Raw genomic sequence first — 22,216 nt, forward strand, 5'->3', positions numbered from 1 at the left:
GCCCACAAAGCATTAATTTAGTCCAAAGCTGACACGCATGGTATTAATGGATGCGATGCTGTTTCCCCTCCCTTCTTCACTGTGTCTCTGTCTCTGCCTCTGCCTCTGCCTGTGTGTGTGTGCTTTGGAATTTCATTTGATTAATAGACGCCGCCTAAATCTTGATTAGATTTTCCAAAAAGCCTAAGAAGAGCTGTGTCTGCCCTGCCGTAGCCGTGCCTCTCCTTGCCTGGCCTTGCCTTCAATCAATTCGAACACTTCAAACGCTGCCCGTATTTCTATTTTGACTGCAAAAGATCCCCAGTCCATGGCAAAGGCGTGGGCTAATAGGGGTTGATTTATTAGCTGGGAAAATTAGGCTTAAGTTCGTTTCCTCAGTCATTTGCTTGCCACACTTCGTGGCAGCAGAATTGCAGTTTAGCACTGGCTAAACTTTACGCTTTCGCGCCTCATATGCCACTGGGGACCGCAGAGCGAAGAGCTTCTTGCACCCGCCGCCCGATTGAGTGCCGCATGCAATTTTATGCTCGACGGAGTATGAAATGGTGGTTGCTATGCCGCGCTGGCTCGAAATTGGTTAATTGAAAGTGTTATTCCAACAAGTATGCTATAAGCATGTCGAATCATAATAATGATAATATCTGATATTCTCAGTGTATTTCATTCTGTCTGCTACTATGGAATTCCCTATGTGATTGTTCTCAGTGTATTATCACTCTCCTTCTTGTGTGCTCATCTCCCTGGTCGATTTACAGTTCTTCTTGTCGTCTGTCTATTCTATTACCTGTGTGAGAGAGAGAGTGAGTGTAGTGATAGACTCGCTCAGAGAGGATCAAAGCAGCGCCTCTGCAATGATGAGTGTGGGTGAGACAGAGAGGGAGACGCAATTGCGTCGCAGGCAATTGATTTTATATTTTGAGAAATGTTGGAAAAGGGCGGAACAGAATGCTGAAACCGGTGCAAAATGTAACCAAGACCCGACATACATATGTACATAACCTATAAAGCACGTGCTGATATTCGTATTCGATAAGCGCATTAATTGTCCATTAATAAGTCGACTAATTCTACTCATATATTTTTTTTTTTCAGGCGAATTTTACTGGCGAATCGAAAAACCATACGAAAGACGTGAAATGACGTAAAAATGCAAAGAAGGCAAAGCAGAAAGTAAAAAAGCAAATGAAAACATTGAAAAGTAAACAAAGACAAAGGGGAAGGGAAAGGGAAAGGAAGAGGAGAAGAAGTGACGAAGACAGTGCGAAAATCAAGGAGCACGGCCCACTACGGCCACCATCAGCTCCCAGGAGCTCCAAAGAGACGATGGACGGGCGGATCCGTGGCCGCGGATGGGGGACGCAGGCAGCAGTTGGGGCTCCGCTGCTGCTCCTGTTCCTGTTGTCTGCCATGGACCCCTGCTGCCAGGCGGAAGAGATCAAGCTGGGGCCCACGCTGGAGCTACTAGCGCCCCGCGGGCGCAGCTACGCCACCACCTACGAACAGTACGCGGCCTTTCCGAGGCGACGCAGCTCCTCGCCGGCGGGCGAGATGCAGTCCCGCGCTGTTGACACCAGTGCAGACTTCGAGGTGCTCGAGGGCCAGCCGCGTGGCACCCTCGTGGGCTTCATACCCACCAAGCCGAAGTTCACGTACCGCTTCAACGAGCCCCCGCGCGAGTTCTCGCTGGATCCCGTCACTGGGGAGGTGAAAACGAACCTGGTGCTCGACCGCGAGGGCATGCGCGACCACTACGACCTGGTGGTGCTCTCCTCGCAGCCCACCTACCCCATAGAGGTCCGCATCAAGGTGCTCGACATCAACGACAATGCGCCCGAGTTTCCGGAGCCCAGCATCGCGGTCTCCTTCTCCGAGAGCGCCGTGTCGGGAACGCGTCTGCTGCTAGACGCAGCCACCGATGCGGACACCGGCGAGAACGGGGTCACCGACCAGTACGAGATTGTGGACGGCAACGTGGACCACAAGTTCCGCCTGGCCACCACCACCAATCCCAGCGGGGACACATCCTACCTGCACCTGGAGACGACGGGCAACCTGGACCGCGAGTCGCGGGGCAGCTACCAGCTGAACATATCGGCCCGCGACGGCGGCTCCCCGCCCCGCCTGGGATACCTGCAGGTGAACGTGACCATTCTGGACGTGAACGACAACCCGCCCATCTTCGACCACAGCGACTACAACGTCTCGCTGAACGAGACGGCTGTGGCCGGCACCCCAGTGGTCACTGTCATGGCCTCGGACAACGACCTGGGCGACAACAGCAAGCTGACGTACTATCTGGCCGAAACGGAGCACCAGTTCACAGTGGACCCGGAGACGGGCGTCATCTCCACCACGGAGCGCGTCAATTGCCCCCAGCAGACGCAGCAGAATGCCAGAGGCGGGGGCCAGAAGAGCTGTGTTTTCACGGTGTTTGCGCGGGACCACGGCTCCCCGCGGCAGGACGGGCGCACCTATGTGACGGTGAACCTCTTGGACACCAACGACCACGATCCCATCATTCGATTCCAGTACTTTCCACCCACTGGCAGCGTGGCCACCGTCGATGAGAATGCCGCCAACGGCACCGTCGTGGCCGCCGTGTCTGTGATTGACTCGGACGATGGCCTCAACGGAGAGACCACCACTCGGATCGTGTCCGGCAATGAGCTGGGCCACTTCCGGCTGGAGAAGACGCCACTCTTTCACATTGTGCGCGTGAACGGAGTGCTCGATCGGGAGGAGATCGGAAAGTACAACCTGACCGTCGTGGCCATGGACAAGGGCACGCCGGCACGCACCACGACGGCCCATCTGATCATAGACGTGAACGATGTGAACGACCACGACCCGGTGTTCGAGAAGTCCGAGTATTCGGCGGTGCTCAGCGAGCTGGCACCCACCGGCAGCTACGTGGCATCGATAACGGCCACGGATGAGGACACGGGTGTCAATGCGCAGATCCACTACGAGATCCTCTCGGGCAACGAGCTCAAGTGGTTCTCGATTGACGCCGCCACCGGCCTGATTGCCACAGCCGGTGCTCTGGACAGGGAGATCAGGGACAGCGTGGAGCTGAGCATATCGGCCCGCGACGGCGGCCCCAATCCAAAGTTCGCCTACACGCAGCTGAAGGTGACCGTTCTGGACGAGAACGACGAGGCACCGCAGTTCGGGCAGCGGCATCTGAACGTGAGCCTCAGCGAGGACGTGGCACCCCAGAGCCTGGTCTCCATGCTGACTGCCACCGATCACGACCAGGGCACGAACGGCTCTGTCGCATTCGCGCTGGCGCCCAGCGTGGAGCGTCTCTATCCGCAGCAGTTCGCGATCGACTCCATAACGGGCCAATTAACGACGCGCAAGGCGCTCGATCGTGAGACAATGGCGAATTATGAAATTTTTGTGATCGCCCGCGACCAGGGTGCACCCACTCCACAGTCGGCCACGGCCACCGTCTACTTGAGCGTCTCAGATATCAACGATAACGATCCCGAGTTTTATCCCAAGCACTACATCTACACGTTCAGCGACGTGGATGATCATGCTTATGCTCATGCTCATGCTCATGGCCATGGCCATGCCAATGAGAAGGAGATGGAGATGGAGAATGAGACTGAGACTGGGAACGGGAGCGGGAAGGCAAAGGAACGAACGCTGCTCCATGTCACGGCCACAGATTGGGACGAGGGCGATAATGCCTTAATTACGTACACCCTGGAGTCAGGTGGCGAGGGCGTGTTCCACGTTGACGCGCACTCTGGCGCTGTGCTGCTGCGTGGCGACATGCTACGCACCGCCACAAAGCCCCACTATAAGCTGCTGGTCTCTGCCCGGGACTCGGGCCAGCGACGTAGCGCACAGGACGCTGTCGTGGACATTGTGCTGCTGTCGAAGACAGAGACAGCGACAGGGACAGGGACAGACCTGGAGTGTGGCAGCCAGGGCGCCTATGAGTTTCACCTTGCCGAGGATCACGAGCAGCAGCCGGCGCGCCTCGGTCGCGAGGTGGGACTTGTGCAGGTTAAGGTTAAGGGACAGGTGGCTGCCATCGAGTACGTCATTATCCATGGGGACAGGGCTGGCAACTTTGCCATCGATCCCCACTCTGGCCGCATCACCACCGCACGCCCCATCGATCGAGAAGAGCAGTCCCACTATCGGCTGGTTATCTTGGCATCCAGTTCCAACTCTGCCACTGCCACTGGCTCTGGCTCTGGCCCTGGCCCTAGCACTGGGATTGTGTATGGCAAGTGCAATGTCAACATTGCGATCATCGATCTGAACGATAATGCGCCCAGCTTCGCTCTGGATCGTGATGCTGAGCCAACGATCTCGCTGCCAGAGAACGCTGCCGTGGGGCAGGAGATTTACCTGTCGCGAGTGCGTGACCGGGACGCAGGCATCAACAGTCGCGTCAGCTACAACCTCACCCACAACCCGGACCAGCAGTTCCGGATTGGGCCAGTGACTGGAGTGCTGTATCTGCAGCGCCCGGTCCGAGCGGAGCCGGGCTCCATTCTGCGCGTGGAGCTGATGGCCACGGATGCGGGCAGCCCGCCGCTGTCCAACAGGCTCAGCCTCCTGGTGCACATTGCCGACGTGAACGATCACACGCCCGTGTTCGACCACACCTCGTACGAGACGTCGCTCCTGGAGACGACCAAGGTGAACACGCGCTTCTTTGCGCTGGCCGCCACCGACATCGATCTGGGGGAGAACGGCCGCATCTCGTACGAGATCATTGAGGGGAACGCGGATCGCATGTTCGGCGTATTCCCGGACGGCTATCTGTTCGTGCGTGCCCCACTGGACCGGGAGGAGCGCGACTATTACGCCCTGACAGTGTCCTGCCAGGATGCGGGCGACCCCTCGCGCTCCTCCGTTGTGCCCGTGGTCATCCATGTCATCGATGAGAACGACAATGCGCCGCAGTTCACCAACAGCACCTTCACCTTCAGCATTCCGGAGAACGCGCCCGCGGACACGTTCGTTGGCAAACTGCTGGCCGTGGACCGGGACATTGGCCGCAACGCAGAGCTCAGCTTCACGCTGTCCACGCAGACGCAGGACTTTACGATAGACACGCGCAACGGCTTCATCAAGACCCTCCGGCCCTTCGATCGGGAGGCCCTGGTCAAGGAGAACCGGAACACGGAGGGCAGCAGCAGCAGCAGCGAAGAGGAGCGCAGTGCCAGCCGGGGATACGCCAACTATATGATCCTGGAGGCGATGGTCTCGGACAACGGCAGTCCGCGGCTGCACGACAAGGTCAAGGTGAAGGTGATTGTCACGGATGTCAACGACAATGCGCCCGAGTTCCTGCGTGCCCCGTACCATGTGACCCTCTCCGAGGGCGCCTCCGAGGGCACGCACATCATGCACGTGTTCACCCAGGACGCGGATGAGGGCCTGAACGGCGATGTGTACTACTCCCTCGCCAGGGGCAACGGAGCGGGCCTGTTCAGCCTGGACAGTGCCACGGGGCAGCTGACGCTGGCCAGAAAGCTGGACCGCGAGTCCCAGGATGTGCATCACCTGGTCGTCGTGGCCCGCGACGCAGCCCTGAAGCAGCCGCTCAGCTCGAATGCCAGCATCAGCATTGTGGTGCTGGACGAGAACGACAACGCCCCGGAGTTCACGCAGTCGAGCAGCGAGGTGTCGGTGCTGGAGACGAGCCCCAGTGGCACGGAACTGATGCGCTTCCGGGCCAGCGATGCGGACCAGGGCGTCAACAGCCAGGTGGTCTTCAGCATATCGGCGGGCAACCGCCGGGACACCTTCCACATCGACAGCCTGAGCGGCAGCCTCTATCTGCACAAGGCGCTCGACTACGAGGACATCACCAGCTACACGCTCAACATCACGGCCTCGGACTGCGGCACTCCGTCGCTGTCCACCACCGTCCTCTACAACGTGGTGGTCGTGGACGACAACGACAATCCGCCCATCTTCCCCAGCACGGCGATTGTGCGGCAAATCAAGGAGGGCATTGCCCTGAAGACCCCGATAGTCACCGTCACTGCGGACGATCCCGACTCGGGACTGAACGGCAAAGTGGGCTATGCCATCAGCAGGCAGGAGCCCGAGCTGGCGGGCGGACGGCACTTTGGCATCAACACGGAGACGGGAGTCATCCACACTCTGCGGGAGATCGACCGCGAGACCATAGACACGTTCCGGCTGACGGTGGTGGCCACCGATCGAGCACAGCCCTCGAGCAGGCAGCTCTCCACGGAGAAGCTGGTGACGGTGATTGTCGAGGACATCAACGACAATGCCCCCATCTTTGTGTCCATGAATGCGGCCATCCTGCCACTGAAGCTGCTGGCCAACAGGGAGGAGCCCGTGATACAGGTGCAAGCACGGGACGCGGACTCCTCGAGCAATGGCCTGGTCACATACGAGATCGTGAGCGGCCAGCAGGAGCTGTTCCGGCTGCAGCGCAACACGGGCATCATCACCTTCAGCCCGGGGGCCCAGTACAAGCCCGAGATCCGGCACCAGCTCACCCTCAAGGCCACGGACGAGGCGGTGCAGAGCGAGCGAAGGAGCAGCGAGGTGTACATAACGATCATCACGCCTGGCACGCCCGGCAACGATTTGCCCGTGCCCCTTTTCGAGCAGCCCAACGCCCTGTCCGGCTCCGTGTATGAGAACGAGCCGATCGGCACGAGCATCCTCACGGTGAGTGCCCATCTTCCGGGCTCCGAAATCGAGTACTTTGTGACGAATGTGACTGCGGGGAACAGAGCCCTGCCCGTGCAGGTGGACCGCCTGTTCGACATCGATGCGAAGCTGGGAATACTCTCGACGGCGGCCGAACTGGACCGCGAGGCCGGGCCGGACAGCTACGAGGTGGAGGTCTATGCCATCGCTCTGGGCGGACAGCCGCGCACAGCGCACACAAAGGTAAGTCCCCATATCCCCCACATTCACATTCACATTTCACATTCCACTCGCATGATGCAGAGGGCAGATGCTGATGCAGCAGAGGCTCGCTGAGACTTCTTTTGCCTTTCCTTCTGCCTGGCTTGGCCTGGCCTGGCCTGGCCTGGGCCCATTGTGGCAGCCATTACTGGGCCAGGGCAGCTTTAAGGGCCCGGCTTATCAGTGCAAGTCGAGACCGCACTAATGCGCTTTTAATGTCTTGTGCTGATATGAAATGTTGATTACACGCGAGCCGCTGGAGCGCTCCAAGGAGCTTGCAACTCCAAGTGAGGCCCCAGTTCGGATCGGATCGGTTCGGTTCGCACTCGGACTCGGACATTCTACATGCAGATGCGGTTATGCCTTGAAATGCAAATTAACAGACAAACAACAGGCGGATTCGGCGTCCCTAAGCTGCTCTCCTGCTCTCTGGCTCTCCTGCTATCTGCTGAATGAATTTGATAGAGGCGCTGGGCTAGGGAGGAGAGCAAAAGGAAAGGAGGAAGAGGAAACCAGCCAGACCTGTGTATCGAGAAAATATATTTTACATCGCAGAGAGCTGCCTGCATAAATGGGCCGCAGGGATAGAATTATAATAAGTTGCTTCATTGGCAGATGCCTTTAATTATGGCTGGTGCTGTTGCTGGTGCTGTTGCTGCTGCTGCTGCTGCTGGTACCCTACACGCCAGGAGTCAAGGCATCTCCTCTGCACAGCATCATTCCCCCAGTCTTCCCCGCCCCGCACAGAACTCGACTGCTGCTGGCCTTCTTTTACTGGTTTTCTGGCAGAAAGCAGGCACAAATAAAGCAAGAATAAAAATACATATAAGCACAAAAAAATCCCCCGACGTCGCTCTGAGCTGCTCTGTTTGCAGGCAGCCATCGGAATGGTCGGCCCTTTCTCTGCTCTGCACTGCTCTCCTCCCTTCGACCCCGATGCTAATACCGATCCGCGTGTTCGTGGCGGGACCCCGACAGACACGTTGGATGCGTAGGTATGCCAACAATGTACGCATGCAAATGTGAGCGCTGTAGTTCCAGTTCCAGCTTCGTGCAGGCAGCAGGCAGCAGCAGCAGTCGCAGCAGCATCTCCATGGGGCACGAAGCAGCGTTTAAGGCACACACCGACACAGCCACAGACACATGCGTCGCTGGCACTACATGGAACTATGGTTTAGTGGATGTTTCCCTGGCTGTTGCTCGCGTGCGAAGAGGGTTTCAATCAATTCATTGTTGGGTTGCATTGATTTAAAACGATTGTCATGTTTTCAATTTTTTGTTGCTTTATTTGCGTTAATTTTAAATATTCGCCAGCCGCCGCCGTCGCCGCCGCCGGCCACGCTGACTGACTGTCCCTTCATCCGGTGGCCAATACTAAGCCCGTGAAATTTGAAACAGCCGGAACAATCGGGCAGGCCCGGGCAATATGGGATTATAATGATAATGGACTGACTGGTGCTTAGTGTCGGTTTCTAGTCTGCTAGTCTGCTTCGGCCTGCGAGTGACCTGCTTTGGCCGCATGACCGATTGAAAACAGACGAGACTCAATTAAAGCGCAGAGGAACAGAGAGAGAGAGACACAGAGAAGTAGAAATGAGTAGAGAAAACGCGTGGCATAAACGGAAATGGAGAGATTGTCTTGCGGCTGCTGCTGGGCTGCTGGCTTTCAATCAAAATGTCGCCGGTCTCAGGACAGATCAGGTCTAGAATTTTACGCAAATTTATTGCCATCCTATTGCTAATCACTGCTGCACTCCACTCCACTCGACTCCGCTCCGCTACGAGTCGTGTTGTGTCTTCTAGTGTCGTGTCGTGTAGTGCAGTGTTCCTCTTCCGTGGGCCATTAAGGGGATTGACAAATGGTCACATTTCTTGCAGCTGCACCCGCTTTCCACTGCTCAAATTAGTTCAATTAGCTGCACACATTTCACTTTGCCCCGGGGCCGTAAATGGTGTTTTGCTGATAGACTCGACTCTCTGCCAAACTGCCCAACAGGCAAACAGGCAAACAGCCAAACAGCCGCCCCGGCCCGGCCTGAGTGTCTACTAATGTGCGGCTCCTCCTGAGGATCGCTTCAGCAATGCATCCCATCCCATCCCATTCCATCCCATTCCATCCACGTCCTAGTCCTAGTCGTTGTCTGTTGAATGGCACACTCAAGGCGCTGTCTGATGTTACAAATTTGCATAAATTTTATTACAAATGCAGTATTTACTCGCATGCACTTCCCTGGACTCACCAGCGACCGACTTAACACCCAGCCAGCCCCACCAGCACACGATGCTATATTTTACGTGCAGAGCCTCAGTCTCCTGGCTCTGTCTCTGTCTGGTCTCTCTTCTTCTGGCGTATTTATTGCTTTCTTGGCTTTTGTCCTCCGGAGTCCGGAGTCCAGAGTGGGACTGAGACTGGGCACTGGACACTGTGTGTGGAAGTTAAAGTTAAGCAAGAGTTACGAGCTCGGTTTATGTGGCCCAACGGCCACGATTTTAGTGCGGCTTGATTAGAGGATTGATTCTAAAACTAGGAACTAGGGAATGGGAATGGGAAAAACTCTCCAGACTCCGCTGGGAAATAATGGGTTTAGAGAGTCCCCCCAGAGTGTTCAACGCCTACCCCACATATGCCCCACTACACTACACTACTCTACGAGATTCCCTTGTGGTGTGTGTCTTGTAGTGAAATGTTCATGTTCCGGGACTCCACCACTTGCAGAGAGATAGATGCCAGAGGCATGCTGCACGCACAGACATATCAAATTCAAATGAATGTTAAATGGTGACAATGGCGACAGCCAAAAGTAAATTTGTTAAAGTACCAACGAACGAGTAGGCTTAGCCGGTTTTTGCTTGTGTTGGAACTCAATGGCGGTCATGCGAGTGGCTGGCCTAAACTATATATTCCGCTCGGTCATAAACAAGCGGAACATTCAGGTTTAGCTTCAGCTTCGGGCGGAAAGTTCACGTAACTGGCTGCGCATATGGCCAGAGACGGAGGCTAAAGCCACAGCCACACAGCCAAAGCGTAAGCGGGTCAAGCCCAGGCCACAGAGATGAAGAATGCGATTGACATTGCGACAGAAGTTTGGGTACGGGCACTCGTAGATACATTCTGTATTCTGGTGTATTTAGTGCCAAATATGGAACGAGTTTCCGCTTGATGGAATCGGCATTCGGCATTCGTTTTATTTGCTTCACTGTACCACACATACTCGTACTCGTAATCGTAATTGTAGCTGCTTTATGGGTCACTGTTCTCACTGTTATGTTTTATTCTTCCATTCGGCAGGTCAAAGTAACAGTTCTCGATAAGAACGACAGTCCCCCGCAGTTCCTCGATGCGCCATTCGTTTACAATGTCAGCGAGGAGCTGGAGATCGGACACACCATTGCAACGATACGCGCCCACGATCCCGATACCCTGGGCACTGTCAAGTTCATGCTGATTAACGGCCATGACGGCAAGTTCCAGCTGGATCCGACGACTGGCAGGCTGTCGCTGAACGACACCCTCGACCGGGAGACGAAGAGCAACTACGATGTGCGCATTCGGGTCTCCGATGGGGTACAGTACACGGAGACCTACATAACCATCGAGGTAAGCGAATCCCTTCCTTTGCTTTGGACTCCAACCTAACCTAATGTGTGCCCGCAGGTGAGCGACACCAACGACAATCCACCGATGTTTGAGGAGGCCGTGTACTCGTTCGATATTCCGGAGAATGCTCCCCGGGGCTATCAGGTGGGTCAGGTGGTGGCCAGAGATGCGGATCTCGGCCCGAACGCCCAGCTGTCCTACGGCGTCGTCTCGGACTGGGCCAACGATGTATTCAGCCTTAATCCGCAAACGGGGATGCTCACCCTCACTGCCCGCTTGGACTACGAAGAGGTACGTACCCCTGCCATCCATCCATCCATCCACAAGTGTCGTTACACATTGCTTTTCCTTTGGGTCGCACAGGTGCAGCACTACATTCTGATTGTGCAGGCCCAGGACAGTGGTCAGCCCAGCCTATCGACCACCATCACAGTGTACTGCAACGTTCTCGACCTCAACGACAACGCGCCCCTGTTCGATCCCATGAGCTACTCGAGCGAAGTGTTTGAGAATGTGCCCACGGGCATGGAGGTGGTCACTGTCTCAGCCAAGGACATCGACTCGGGTAAGCTACAGCCAGGAACCTTCAACTATTATTATTATTTAATTTAATTATTGTTCATTTCAAGGCAACAATGGACTCATCGAGTACATCATCACAGCAGGAGACGCCGACGAGGAGTTTGGCATCGATAGCAACGGCACCATCCGAACGCGTCGCCAGCTCGACCGGGAGCGCCGCTCCTCGTACACTTTGACGGTGACAGCCCGCGACTGTGCCGATGAAATTGCCACTTTCAGTGAGCTGGAGGAGACGCAGCTGAAGCTCAAGTACCGCTCGCCCAGACGGTACCAGCAGACGCACCAGCAGCAACAGTTTCTGGCCCATCAGAAGCAGCAGCGACTCTCATCGACTGTGAAGGTAAGCGGGCGGGCAGGGATCTCTGAAATTATTGCAATATATAAAAGACAGGACCAGGAAAAAGCGTCTTTCGAGGCGGCTCCTCCTTGGAATATTCCGCACAGTTGCAATAGCAACAGCCCTAATTAATTAAGAGATTTGCTTGGGCCATCGCGGGGTCCGTTTCAAGTGTGTTTACCGTTTTATCAGCTGCCATCGATCGGCAGCTTCATGGCAGCCTATCCACACAATTAGCCTAAGCCTAAGATCGATATCTACGATCCGCTAATCCCCCTTTTTGCCCTCCACTTGTCGCCACAGGTAACGATACTCATCAAAGATGTCAACGACGAAGTGCCCGTGTTCGTTTCCGCAAACGAAACGTCGATCATGGAGAACGTGGCCATCAATACGGTTGTTATCGCGGTGAAAGCCGTCGACTACGACGAGGGACGCAATGGCTACATCGATTATCTGCTTGAGGAGGCAGCGACAGGCGACGACGACGACGATGACGCTGCTGAGCCGCTTCCCTTTTCCCTTAATCCGACCGACGGCCTGGTGCGCGTTGTGGATGCCCTGGACCGCGAGCTGCGTTCCAGCTACGTTCTGAATATAACGGCACGCGACCGGGGGGAGCCCCCGCAGGCCACCGCCACCCAGCTGCTGGTGCGAATACTCGATGAGAACGACAACAGTCCAGTGTTCGATCCGAAGCAGTACTCGGCCTCGGTGGCGGAGAACGCCAGCATTGGGGCGATGGTGCTGCAGGTGTCCGCCACGGATGTGGACGAGGGAGCCAACGGCCGCATTCGCTACTCCATTATGACTGGCGACCAGAACCAGGACTTCAGCATCAGCGAGGACACGGGCGTGGTGCGGGTGGCCAAGAACCTGAACTACGAGCGGAAGGCACGCTACACCCTCACCGTGCGCGCCGAGGACTGTGCCGTGGAGAACAGTGCCAGTGACACGGCGGAGCTGACCATCGGCATCCTCGATATTAACGACAATCGACCCACGTTCCTCGACTCGCCGTACCTGGCGCGTGTCATGGAGAACACGGTGCCGCCGAACGATGGCTACGTCCTCACGGTGAACGCGTACGACGCGGACACACCGCCCCTCAATTCGCAGGTGCGCTACTTCCTGAAGGAGGGCGACACGGATCTGTTCCGCATAAACGCCTCGACGGGCGCCATCGCCCTGCTGAAGCCGCTCGACCGCGAAATGCAGAGCGAATACATACTCACGCTGGTGGCCATGGACACGGGATCCCCGCCCCTCACAGGCACTGGCATCGTGCGCGTCGAGGTGCAGGACATCAACGACAATGGCCCCGTCTTCGAGCTGCAGTCGTACCACGCCAGCATCCAGGAGAACCTGCCCATAGGCACCCTGGTGCTGCAGCCCACAGCCACGGACAGGGATGCGGGGCTGAACGCGAAGCTTCGCTTCAATCTGCTGGGCGAGCACATGGCGCGGTTCCACATAGACACGGAAACGGGAGAGATCACCACAGCCACTGTGCTGGATCGCGAGGAGACCGCCGTGTACCATCTGACGCTCATGGCCCAGGATAGTTCCATCACCGAGCCCCGTGCCTCGTCCGTGAATCTCACCATTAGCGTGGGCGATGTGAACGACAATGAGCCCAAGTTCGAGTCCGGCAGCTACAGCATTGCGGTGCCAGACAGGATAGCAGCGGGAGAGTTTGTTTTTGGGGCCAGGGCCGTGGACCTGGACGAGGGCGACAATGCCGTCATCCACTACAGCATCAGTGGCAGGGACCAGGAGTGCTTCGAGGTGAACGTCAAGACGGGAGCGATAAGCACAAGGCTGGAGCTGAAGAGCAAGAAGAAACCCCCTGGCGACCCCGCGATCTTCAGCATCCAAATGCACGCCACGGACCAGGGACAGACACCGCAGACCTCCACGGCGGAGCTGTCGGTGATGCTGCGCCCCGCCGAACTCTTTCCCACGTACTCGTACATGGCCAACACACGCTTCACCCTGCCGGAGGATGTGCAGCCGGGCAAGATTGTCACCAAAGTCACAGCCACCTCGCCCAAAAAGGGATCCGCCGGCAACGTACGCTATGGAATAGCCGGTGGCAATATGGGAGACGCGGTGCGCATCGATGCCAGCAGCGGAGCCCTCAGTGTGGGTCGCGACGGCCTCGACTATGAGCTGACGCACTTGTACGAGATCTGGGTGGAGGCGGCCGATGGCGACATGCCCAGCCTGCGCAGCGTTATGCTGGTGACCATCAACGTGACGGATGCCAACGACAATGCCCCGGTCATGGAGAGGCTCATCTACAACGCAGAGGTTCTGGAGGAGGAGTCGCCGCCGCAGCTGATTGCCGTTGTCAAGGCCAGGGATCGGGACTCTGGGGACAATGGGGAGGTCAGCTACCGTCTGAGCAACGACTACGAGGGCACGTTCGAGATCACTGATGCCGGCGAGATTTACACGACCATGCGACTCGATCGCGAGGAGCTGAGCGACTACGCTTTCGTGGTGGAGGCCGTCGATCAGGGCGTGCCTCAGCTAACGGGCACAGCCAGCGTGCTGCTGCACCTCCTCGACAAGAACGACAATCCGCCCAAGTTCACGCGACTCTTTTCGCTCAACGTAACGGAGAACGCAGAGATCGGGAGCTTTGTCATCCGCGTGACGTCGTCGGACCTGGACCTGGGCCAGAACGCCAACGCCACGTACTCCTTCAGCGCGAATGAGGGGGAGAAGTTCAGGATCGAGCCCCTCAGCGGCAACATCACCGTGGCGGGACATCTGGACCGGGAGCAGCAGGACGAGTACATACTGAAGGTGGTCGCCTCGGACGGCGCTTGGCGAGCGGAGACGCCCATCACGATCACCATCCAGGATCAGAACGACAATGCCCCGGAGTTTGAGCATAGCTTCTACAGCTTCAGCTTCCCGGAGCTGCTGCATCCGGTGGCCCTTGTGGGCCAGATCATAGCCACCGACCGGGACAAGCAGGGTCCCAACTCTGTCATCTCGTACTCGCTGCAGCAGCCGTCGCCCATGTTCAGCATCGATCCAGCCACGGGCGAGATCTTCAGCAAGAAGGTGATCCAGTACAAGCGATCGCAGTACGTCCGCTCTCCGGAGAACATGTACGCCCTCACGATCCTGGCCACGGACAATGGGAAGCCGCCCCTCTACTCGGAGTGTCTGGTGAACATCAACATTGTGGATGCCAAGAACAATCCGCCCAAGTTCGAGCAGGCCGCGTACCTGTCGCCGCTGCCGGAGCACGCCCGTCCGGGCCAGCGCATTGTGCGGGTGCATGCCACGGACAAGCAGGACATGGGTGCCGCCAATGAGATGGACTATGCCCTGGTGAACGGCAACCTGAGCGCGTCCTTCGCCATCGGCAAGCACGATGGCTGGATATCGTTGGCCAAGCCCCTCCTGAATGTGCCCACGAACTCCCGCTTCGAGCTCACCGTCAAGGCCATCGATCACGGGGTGCCGCCGCAGTCGGACCAGACCCGCGTCACCATTGTGGTCACGGGCGAGAACCACCACACGCCCGAGTTTACAGCGCGCAGCTACCAGGTGATTGTGCCCGAGAATGAGCCGATAGGATCCACAATCCTGACAGTGGGCGCCACGGACAAGGATGTGGGGCCCAATGGAATGCTGCGCTACGCCATTTCGGGCGGCAACGAACGCCGCGACTTCCTGGTGGATGAGCTCACGGGCGGGATTCTGATTCGGCAGCAGCTGGACTACGATCTGGTGCAGGAGTACCACCTGAATATCACAGTGCAGGACCTGGGCTTCCAGCCGCTGTCCGCTGTGGCCATGCTGACCATCATCCTGACCGACGTGAACGACAATCCGCCGCTCTTCAATCAGTCCGAGTACCATGGCTACGTGGCGGAGAACAGGCCAGTGGGCACCTTCGTGTTCCAGGCGCACGCCACCGACAAGGACTCGCCGAAGAATGCCATCGTGCACTACGCCTTCCTGCCGAGCGGCACCGATCGCCACTTCTTCGTGATGAACTCGAGCAACGGCAGCATCTCGTCCGCGGCCACCTTCGACTACGAGGAACGGCGCACCTACACGATGCAGCTGAAGGCCAAGAACCCCGACTCGAGCATGGAGAGCTACGCCACGCTGCACGTGCACATCCTGGGCGTGAACGAGTTCTATCCGCAGTTCCTGCAGCCCGTCTTCCACTTCGATGTGTCCGAGACATCGGCCGTGGGCACCATTGTGGGCGCCGTCCAGGCCACGGACAAGGACAGCGGCGAGGATGGGCGCGTCTACTACTTGCTGGTGGGCTCCAGCAACGACAAGGGCTTCGCCATCAACACCTACACGGGTGTAATCCACGTGGCCCGGCACCTCGACCGCGAGACTCAGAACCGGGTGGTGCTCACAGTCATGGCCAAGAACTACGGCAGCATTAGGGGCAACGACACCGACGAGGCGCAGGTCATTATCTCCATTCAGGACGGCAACGATCCCCCCGAGTTCCTCAAGCGCTACTACACGTCAGTCATCTCGGAGGCCGCTCCGATCGGCACCAAAGTCACGACAGTCAGAGCCGTGGACAAGGATGTGCGGCCGCAGAACAACCAGTTCAGCTACTCCATCATCAACGGCAACCTGAAGCAGGGCTTCAAAATCGATGTCCAGAGCGGGGAGATAAGCACGGCTGCGCGGCTGGATCGCGAGGATATCGCCCACTACAGCCTGGTGATTGGGGCCATCGACACCGGCCTGCCGCCCCAAACGGGCAGCGCCACAGTCCGCATAGATCTGGATGACGTCAATGACAATGGTCCGGTGTTCGCGCCCGAAGGTCTACTCGGCTACGTCTCCGAGAACGAAGCCCCAGGTACATCGATCATGACACTGTCGGCGACCGATCCGGATCTGCCGCGCAACGGCGGACCCTTCAGCTATCAGCTGGTGGCGGGCAAGCACAAATCCTGGCTGAGTGTGGACAAAATCTCCGGCCTGGTGAAGTCCACGGCCAGCTTCGATCGCGAGATCACGCCCACCCTGGAGGCGGTGATTGAGGTGGAGGACAGCGGCAAGCCGAGGCAGCGGGCCCAGCACACGCTCACAATCACCGTGCTCGACCAGAACGACAATCCATCGACGCCACGCAACCTGCACGTGGCCGTCAGCATCTTCAACGGAGACCTGCCCGCGCACCTGAAACTGGCCGACATCCATCCGAATGACGTGGATATTGTCGGCGACTATCGCTGCCGCTTGCAGACTCAGTCCCACGGACAGCTGCAGCTGACCATACCCCGAGGCTGCGACCTGTACACCACGGCGCACACCACGCCCACAGCCTACGCCTACAGCTACACGGGCAACGATGGCAAGCACAGCGATGTCACCTCCAAGCTGACCGTCGACTTCCACAGCTTCAACAATGAGACACTTGCCCACACGGTGTCCGTCCTGGTGCGGAACATGACAGCGACGCAGTTCCTGGCGCAGCACTATCGCTCCGTTGTGGATATGCTCAAGGCCCGCTTGGCCAGCGACGATGAGCTCTTCCTGTACAGCCTCCTGGGAAACGGGGGGAATGCCAGCAGCCTGGAGGTGCTGCTGGCCGTGCGCACCGCCAAGCGCAGCTACCAGCAGCCGCGCCACGTGATTGAGCGTCTCCGGGAGAAGCGAGCCGCTCTGTCCGAGCTGCTGCAGAAGGAGGTGGTCATTGGCTACGAGCCGTGCAGCGAGCCCGAAGTGTGTGAGAATGGAGGCGTATGCAGTGCCGCCATCCGACTGCTGGACACCCACAGCTACGCCAGCGTGGACAGTCCGACGCTCGTCTTGAGTGGGCCACGCATCGTGCATGACTACAGCTGCCAGTGCACCAATGGATTCTCCGGGGAACAGTGCAACCGGCGGCAGGACCCCTGTCTGCCCAATCCCTGCCAGCTGCAGGCCCAGTGCCGGCGCATCGGCACCGACTTCCAGTGCGTCTGTCCAGCGAACCGGGATGGCAAGCAGTGCCAGCGGGAGCGCAGCGACGTGTGCTGGAGCAAGCCCTGCCGCAACGGAGGCAGCTGCCAACGCAGCCCCGATGGATCGTCGTACTTTTGCCTCTGCCGGCCGGGATTCCGGGGCAACCAGTGCGAGAGCGTCTCGGACTCCTGCCGACCCAATCCCTGCCTGCACGGCGGCCTGTGCGTCAACCTTAAGCCGGGATACAAGTGCAGCTGCACCTCGGGTCGCTACGGGCGACACTGCGAGCGCTTCAGCTACGGCTTCGAGCCGCTCTCCTTCATGACCTTCCCCGCCCTGGACGTGACCACCAACGACATATCCATTGTGTTTGCCACCACAAAGCCCAACTCCCTGCTGCTCTACAACTACGGCATGCACAGTGGCGGCCGCTCGGACTTCCTGGCCATTGAGCTGGTGCAGGGCCAGGCCTACTTCTCGTCGGGCGGGGCCCGAACGGCCATCAGCACCGTGATAGCCGGCCGCAATCTGGCCGATGGAAGCTGGCACAAGGTTACGGCCACACGCAACGGACGGGTCATGTCGCTGAGCGTGGCCAAGTGTGCGGACTCTGGGGACGTGTGTGCCGAGTGCACTCCGGGTGACTCCAGCTGCTATGCGGACGAAGTGGGTCCAGTGGGGTGAGTACTGATACATTACATCTCTATATATATGTATAATATGTATGCCCTTCCCCCTCCCCCACAGCACACTCAACTTTAACAAGCAACCGCTGCTGATCGGTGGCTTGGCCTCTGCGGATCCCATCCTCGAGCGGCCTGGCCAAGTGCACAGCGATGATCTGGTGGGCTGCCTGCACAGCGTGCACATCGCCGGACGCTCGCTGAACCTGAGCACACCGCTCCAAAAGAGGGGCATTCTGCCCGGATGCAATCGGCAGGCGTGTCAGCCTTCCTTGGCGGCAGAGCGCTGCGGAGGGTTCGCCGGGCAGTGTATAGACCGCTGGTCGAGCTCGTTGTGCCAATGCGGCGGGCACCTGCAATCGCCCGACTGCTCCGACTCCCTGGAGCCAGTCACCCTGAGCGGCGGGGCCTTCCTTGAGTTCAGAATCTCCGAGCTGCATCGTCGCATGCAGCTGCTGGACAACCTGTACAACAGCAAGGACGCTTGGTCGGACATTAGCACACGCGAAAGACGCCAAACCGTCAGTGTCAGTGCCAGTGCCAGTGCCAGCTCCAGGAAGAACATTAGCATCTCGGCAGCATCCCAGATATACGAAGCGCCCAAGGTACTCAGTCTGCTCTTCCGCACTTACAAGGCGCAAGGACTGCTCCTGTATTCGGCCACCAATCAGATGTTCACTTCGCTGTCGCTGCAGGAGGGAAGACTCGTCTACTTCTCCAAGCAACAACTGACCATCAACATGACGGTGCAGGAGCCAGCGACGCTGCACGATGGCCGGTGGCACAACGTGAGTCTGCACAGCGAGAGTCGCAGTCTGCAGCTGTTCATCGACGGCCATCAGGTGGGCGACGAGCTCGACATTGCCGGTGTGCACGACTTCCTGGACCCGTACCTAACCACACTGACTGTGGGCGGAGCGCCCAGTGAGCAGCAGGCCGAAGTGTTTGTCGGTTGCGTGGCAAACTTCACCATCAATCACGAGCTGCAGCCACTGAACGGGTCCGGCAGCATCTTTCCCGAGGTGCGGCATCACGGAAAAGTGGAGCTCGGCTGCAGCGGGGACATTGGCGTGGATGCGGCCCAAGTGGCGGACCCACTGAGCATCGGCATCACTCTGGTGATCGTGTTCTTCGTCATTCTGGTGGTCGCCATCCTGGGATCGTACGTGATATACCGATTCCGTGGCAAGCAGGAGAAGATTGGCAGCCTCAGCTGCGGCGTGCCGGGCTTCAAAATCAAACACCCTGGCGGAGTGTTGGGCGGGCCACCAGTGCCGCAGAGTCAAGTGGATCACGTGCTGGCACGAGGCCTGCACCCCAACGAAGCCCCCGCTCCACCGGTGGGAGCCAGCGAGCACCTGCGCCCACCCACCCACCATCTGGTGGGCCCGGAGCTCCTCACCAAGAAGTTCAAGGAACGCAGCGAACTGACACCCACGGCAGAGCTGCCACAGCCACAGCAGCGTCCGCAGCGACCGGACATCATAGAACGGGAGGTCGTGGGCAAGAGTCCCCTTATCAGGGAGGAGCACCATCTGTCCATACCGCCGCCGAATTCAATGCATCCGCTCGACCACGGCAGCTCCGTGGACATGGGCTCCGAATACCCGGAACACTACGACCTGGAGAACGCCAGCTCCATCGCTCCCTCGGACATTGACATTGTGTACCACTACAAGGGCTACCGCGAGGCGGGTGGCATGCGCAAGTACAAGGCCACCTCTCCGCCGGTGGCCGCCTACACCCACCACAAGCACCAAAGCGCCGCCAGCCAGCAGCAGCATCGGCACTCGCCACGACACGCCGTCAACGCTCCGTTCGTGTCCCGCAACCAGGGCGGACAGCCGCCGCCGCCGAACAGTGCCTCTCGCACCCATCAGAGCACACCGCTGGCGCGTCTCTCGCCCAGCTCGGAGCTGAGTTCCCAGCAGCCGCGCATTCTGACGCTGCACGACATTTCGGGCAAGCCGCTGCAGAGCGCGCTGCTGGCCACCACCTCCAGCTCTGGCGGCGTGGGCAAGGATGCCCTGCACAGCAACAGTGAGCGCAGCCTGAACAGCCCCGTGATGTCGCAACTCTCTGGGCAGAGCTCCAGTGCCAGCCGGCAGAAGCCGGGCGTGCCGCAGCAGGCGCCCCCACAAACCTCGATGGGTCTGACGGCCGAGGAGATCGAACGCCTTAATGCCCGTCCGAGAACCTGCAGCCTCGTCTCCACACTCGACGCTGTGTCCTCCAGTAGCGAGGCGCCACGAGTGCCCAGCAGCGCCCTGCACATGTCCTTGGGCGGTGGCATGCACAACACTGACGTGGATGCCCACAGCTCAACTTCGACCGATGAGAGCGGCAACGACAGTTTCACCTGCTCCGAGATCGAGTACGACAACAACAGCTTGAGTGGGGATGGGAAGTACTCGACCAGCAAGAGCCTCTTGGATGGCCGCAGTCCTGTCGCTCGAGCGCTCAGCGGTGAGCCCACCCGGAATCCGAGTGTCGTGAAAACCCCGCCCATACCGCCGCACCCATACGATGGCTTCGAATCCTCGTTCCGCGGCTCGCTCAGCACTCTCGTGGCCAGTGACGACGACATTGCCAACCACCTGAGCGGCATTTATCGCAAAGCGAACGGCGCCGCCTCCCCATCCGCCACAACACTGGGCTGGGAGTACCTGCTAAACTGGGGGCCAAGCTATGAGAATCTGATGGGCGTGTTCAAGGATATCGCAGAGCTGCCCGATACGACGGGCACGCAGCAGCAGCAACAGCAGCAGCAACAACAGCAGCAGCCACAGTCCGTGTCCACTCTGCGAATGCCCTCGAATGGCCAGGCAGCACCAGAGGAGTACGTTTAGACCGACCAGCCAGCTAGCCAGCTAGCCAGCAACCAGTACAAGCAAGGAATGCAAGGCAGAAATTAATGTGTAAATTGTGTGTAAAATTGCCACTCCTCACCCCTCACCCATCCCTCTAAGTAGGTGTTAAGTATTGCCATTCCATTTCGCAATGTACAACGAAAACGTAACGAAGATACTTAAGTAGCTTTTAATTTCGTAGATCTGTAGATCCGTAGATCTTATGCCTTGTATTAATTTAGAGACTAGTTGCAAATTGAACGCCTTGTATCAAGGCCAAACCATCCTAAGTAAACTTCCATTAAGGTTTTTGACTGATCTATATGCATATGTACATATTGTAGTGTGTATGTACATATATGTTGAGGAAGCCGCAAAAAGAAAAATTGGATCATTTAATTGATAATTACTTTCCTTACTTGTGTATATGTTTTCTGTGTGCTATATTAAATTAGTTCCAGTAGCTACTGCTTGTATTGATATTTATTGCCATTTAAGTACATTACATTATAAACATTGCTCTAACTTATTGACACCCACTACCCACTTCACCTTACTCCGACCGACACTTCCCCTAACCGCCTTAGTCGTAGCCATAGACAATGACATTCAGAAATACTTCGCATTCCTCTAGACATACAATACTCTTACATTTGATCATGTACATGTAAAATTGGTATTTTAATTACTTACGTAGTAAAATGTTAATAAATACCTAAAAAAAAACACTAGCATAAATATTCTGAAATGCTGTAAACTGTTTGAAACTTTCGATGGGCCCGCCGAGGCTGTTGCAAACACTGCTACAATTGCAAAGAAAACTTCCTCACGATCATGGAAGAGTTGATCCTTGGCTATGATATCCCTGGATTAGGATATTTTTGGATGATTTTCGCTATAACTCTGATGGTGTGTTACATCATTAGGTTAGGTTAAGGCGGAGTTGGAGAGAGGGGAAATCCCCCCTACCATAACTCACTTGGTCCTGCTACAGGACCGTTCTGATGTGTTACATCATTAAATTTGCCAAGAAAAATAATCGAATTTTCGTAATCGAGATTTTAATGCCCGGACTCTCGCCATCCAGGAACAGCCAGAGGAATCGTTTCCAAAACCATAAAGTATCCTGTACGTATGTATTTACATTAGACGTGACCTTAGGCGGACACCCCTAATTCTGTTTAGTAAATAAAAGTACACAATTTTTTTTTAGTTTTTAGTTTAGTTTTTTTGGTTAAGTATACATTTTTCAAAAATTAGTTCGTCGGTTTTTCATATCATCAGA

At 57.2% G+C, this 22,216-nt stretch overlaps 1 protein-coding gene across 1 annotated transcript; it reads left to right on the forward strand.

Moving 5' to 3' along the window:
- The first annotated feature begins 1,197 nt into the window (after window positions 1-1,197).
- LOC111078969 (cadherin-related tumor suppressor) lies at window positions 1,198-21,932 on the forward strand. Its single transcript, XM_041594765.1, has 8 exons — window positions 1,198-3,543; window positions 3,595-6,909; window positions 10,217-10,525; window positions 10,583-10,816; window positions 10,889-11,090; window positions 11,155-11,447; window positions 11,748-18,079; window positions 18,147-21,932. The coding sequence occupies exons 1-8, from the start codon at window positions 1,324-1,326 to the stop codon at window positions 20,929-20,931; spliced, it is 15,690 nt and encodes a 5,229-aa protein (XP_041450699.1). The 5' UTR covers window positions 1,198-1,323; the 3' UTR covers window positions 20,932-21,932.
- Window positions 21,933-22,216: the final 284 nt, after the last annotated feature.

The sequence above is a fragment of the Drosophila obscura genome, unplaced genomic scaffold, assembly GCF_018151105.1.
Source record: "Drosophila obscura isolate BZ-5 IFL unplaced genomic scaffold, ASM1815110v1 contig_36, whole genome shotgun sequence".
NCBI classification, from domain to species: Eukaryota; Metazoa; Arthropoda; class Insecta; order Diptera; family Drosophilidae; genus Drosophila; species Drosophila obscura.

Excerpts from the sequence above, each read along its gene's own strand:
- LOC111078969 (XM_041594765.1), top strand. The coding sequence starts at position 1,324 with ATGGACGGGCGGATCCGTGGCCGCGGATGGGGGACGCAGGCAGCAGTT. Across the intron at positions 6,910-10,216 it reads CGCGCACAGCGCACACAAAG|GTCAAAGTAACAGTTCTCGA; the intron begins GTAAGTCCCCAT and ends TCCATTCGGCAG. Across the intron at positions 10,817-10,888 it reads CCCGCTTGGACTACGAAGAG|GTGCAGCACTACATTCTGAT; the intron begins GTACGTACCCCT and ends TGGGTCGCACAG.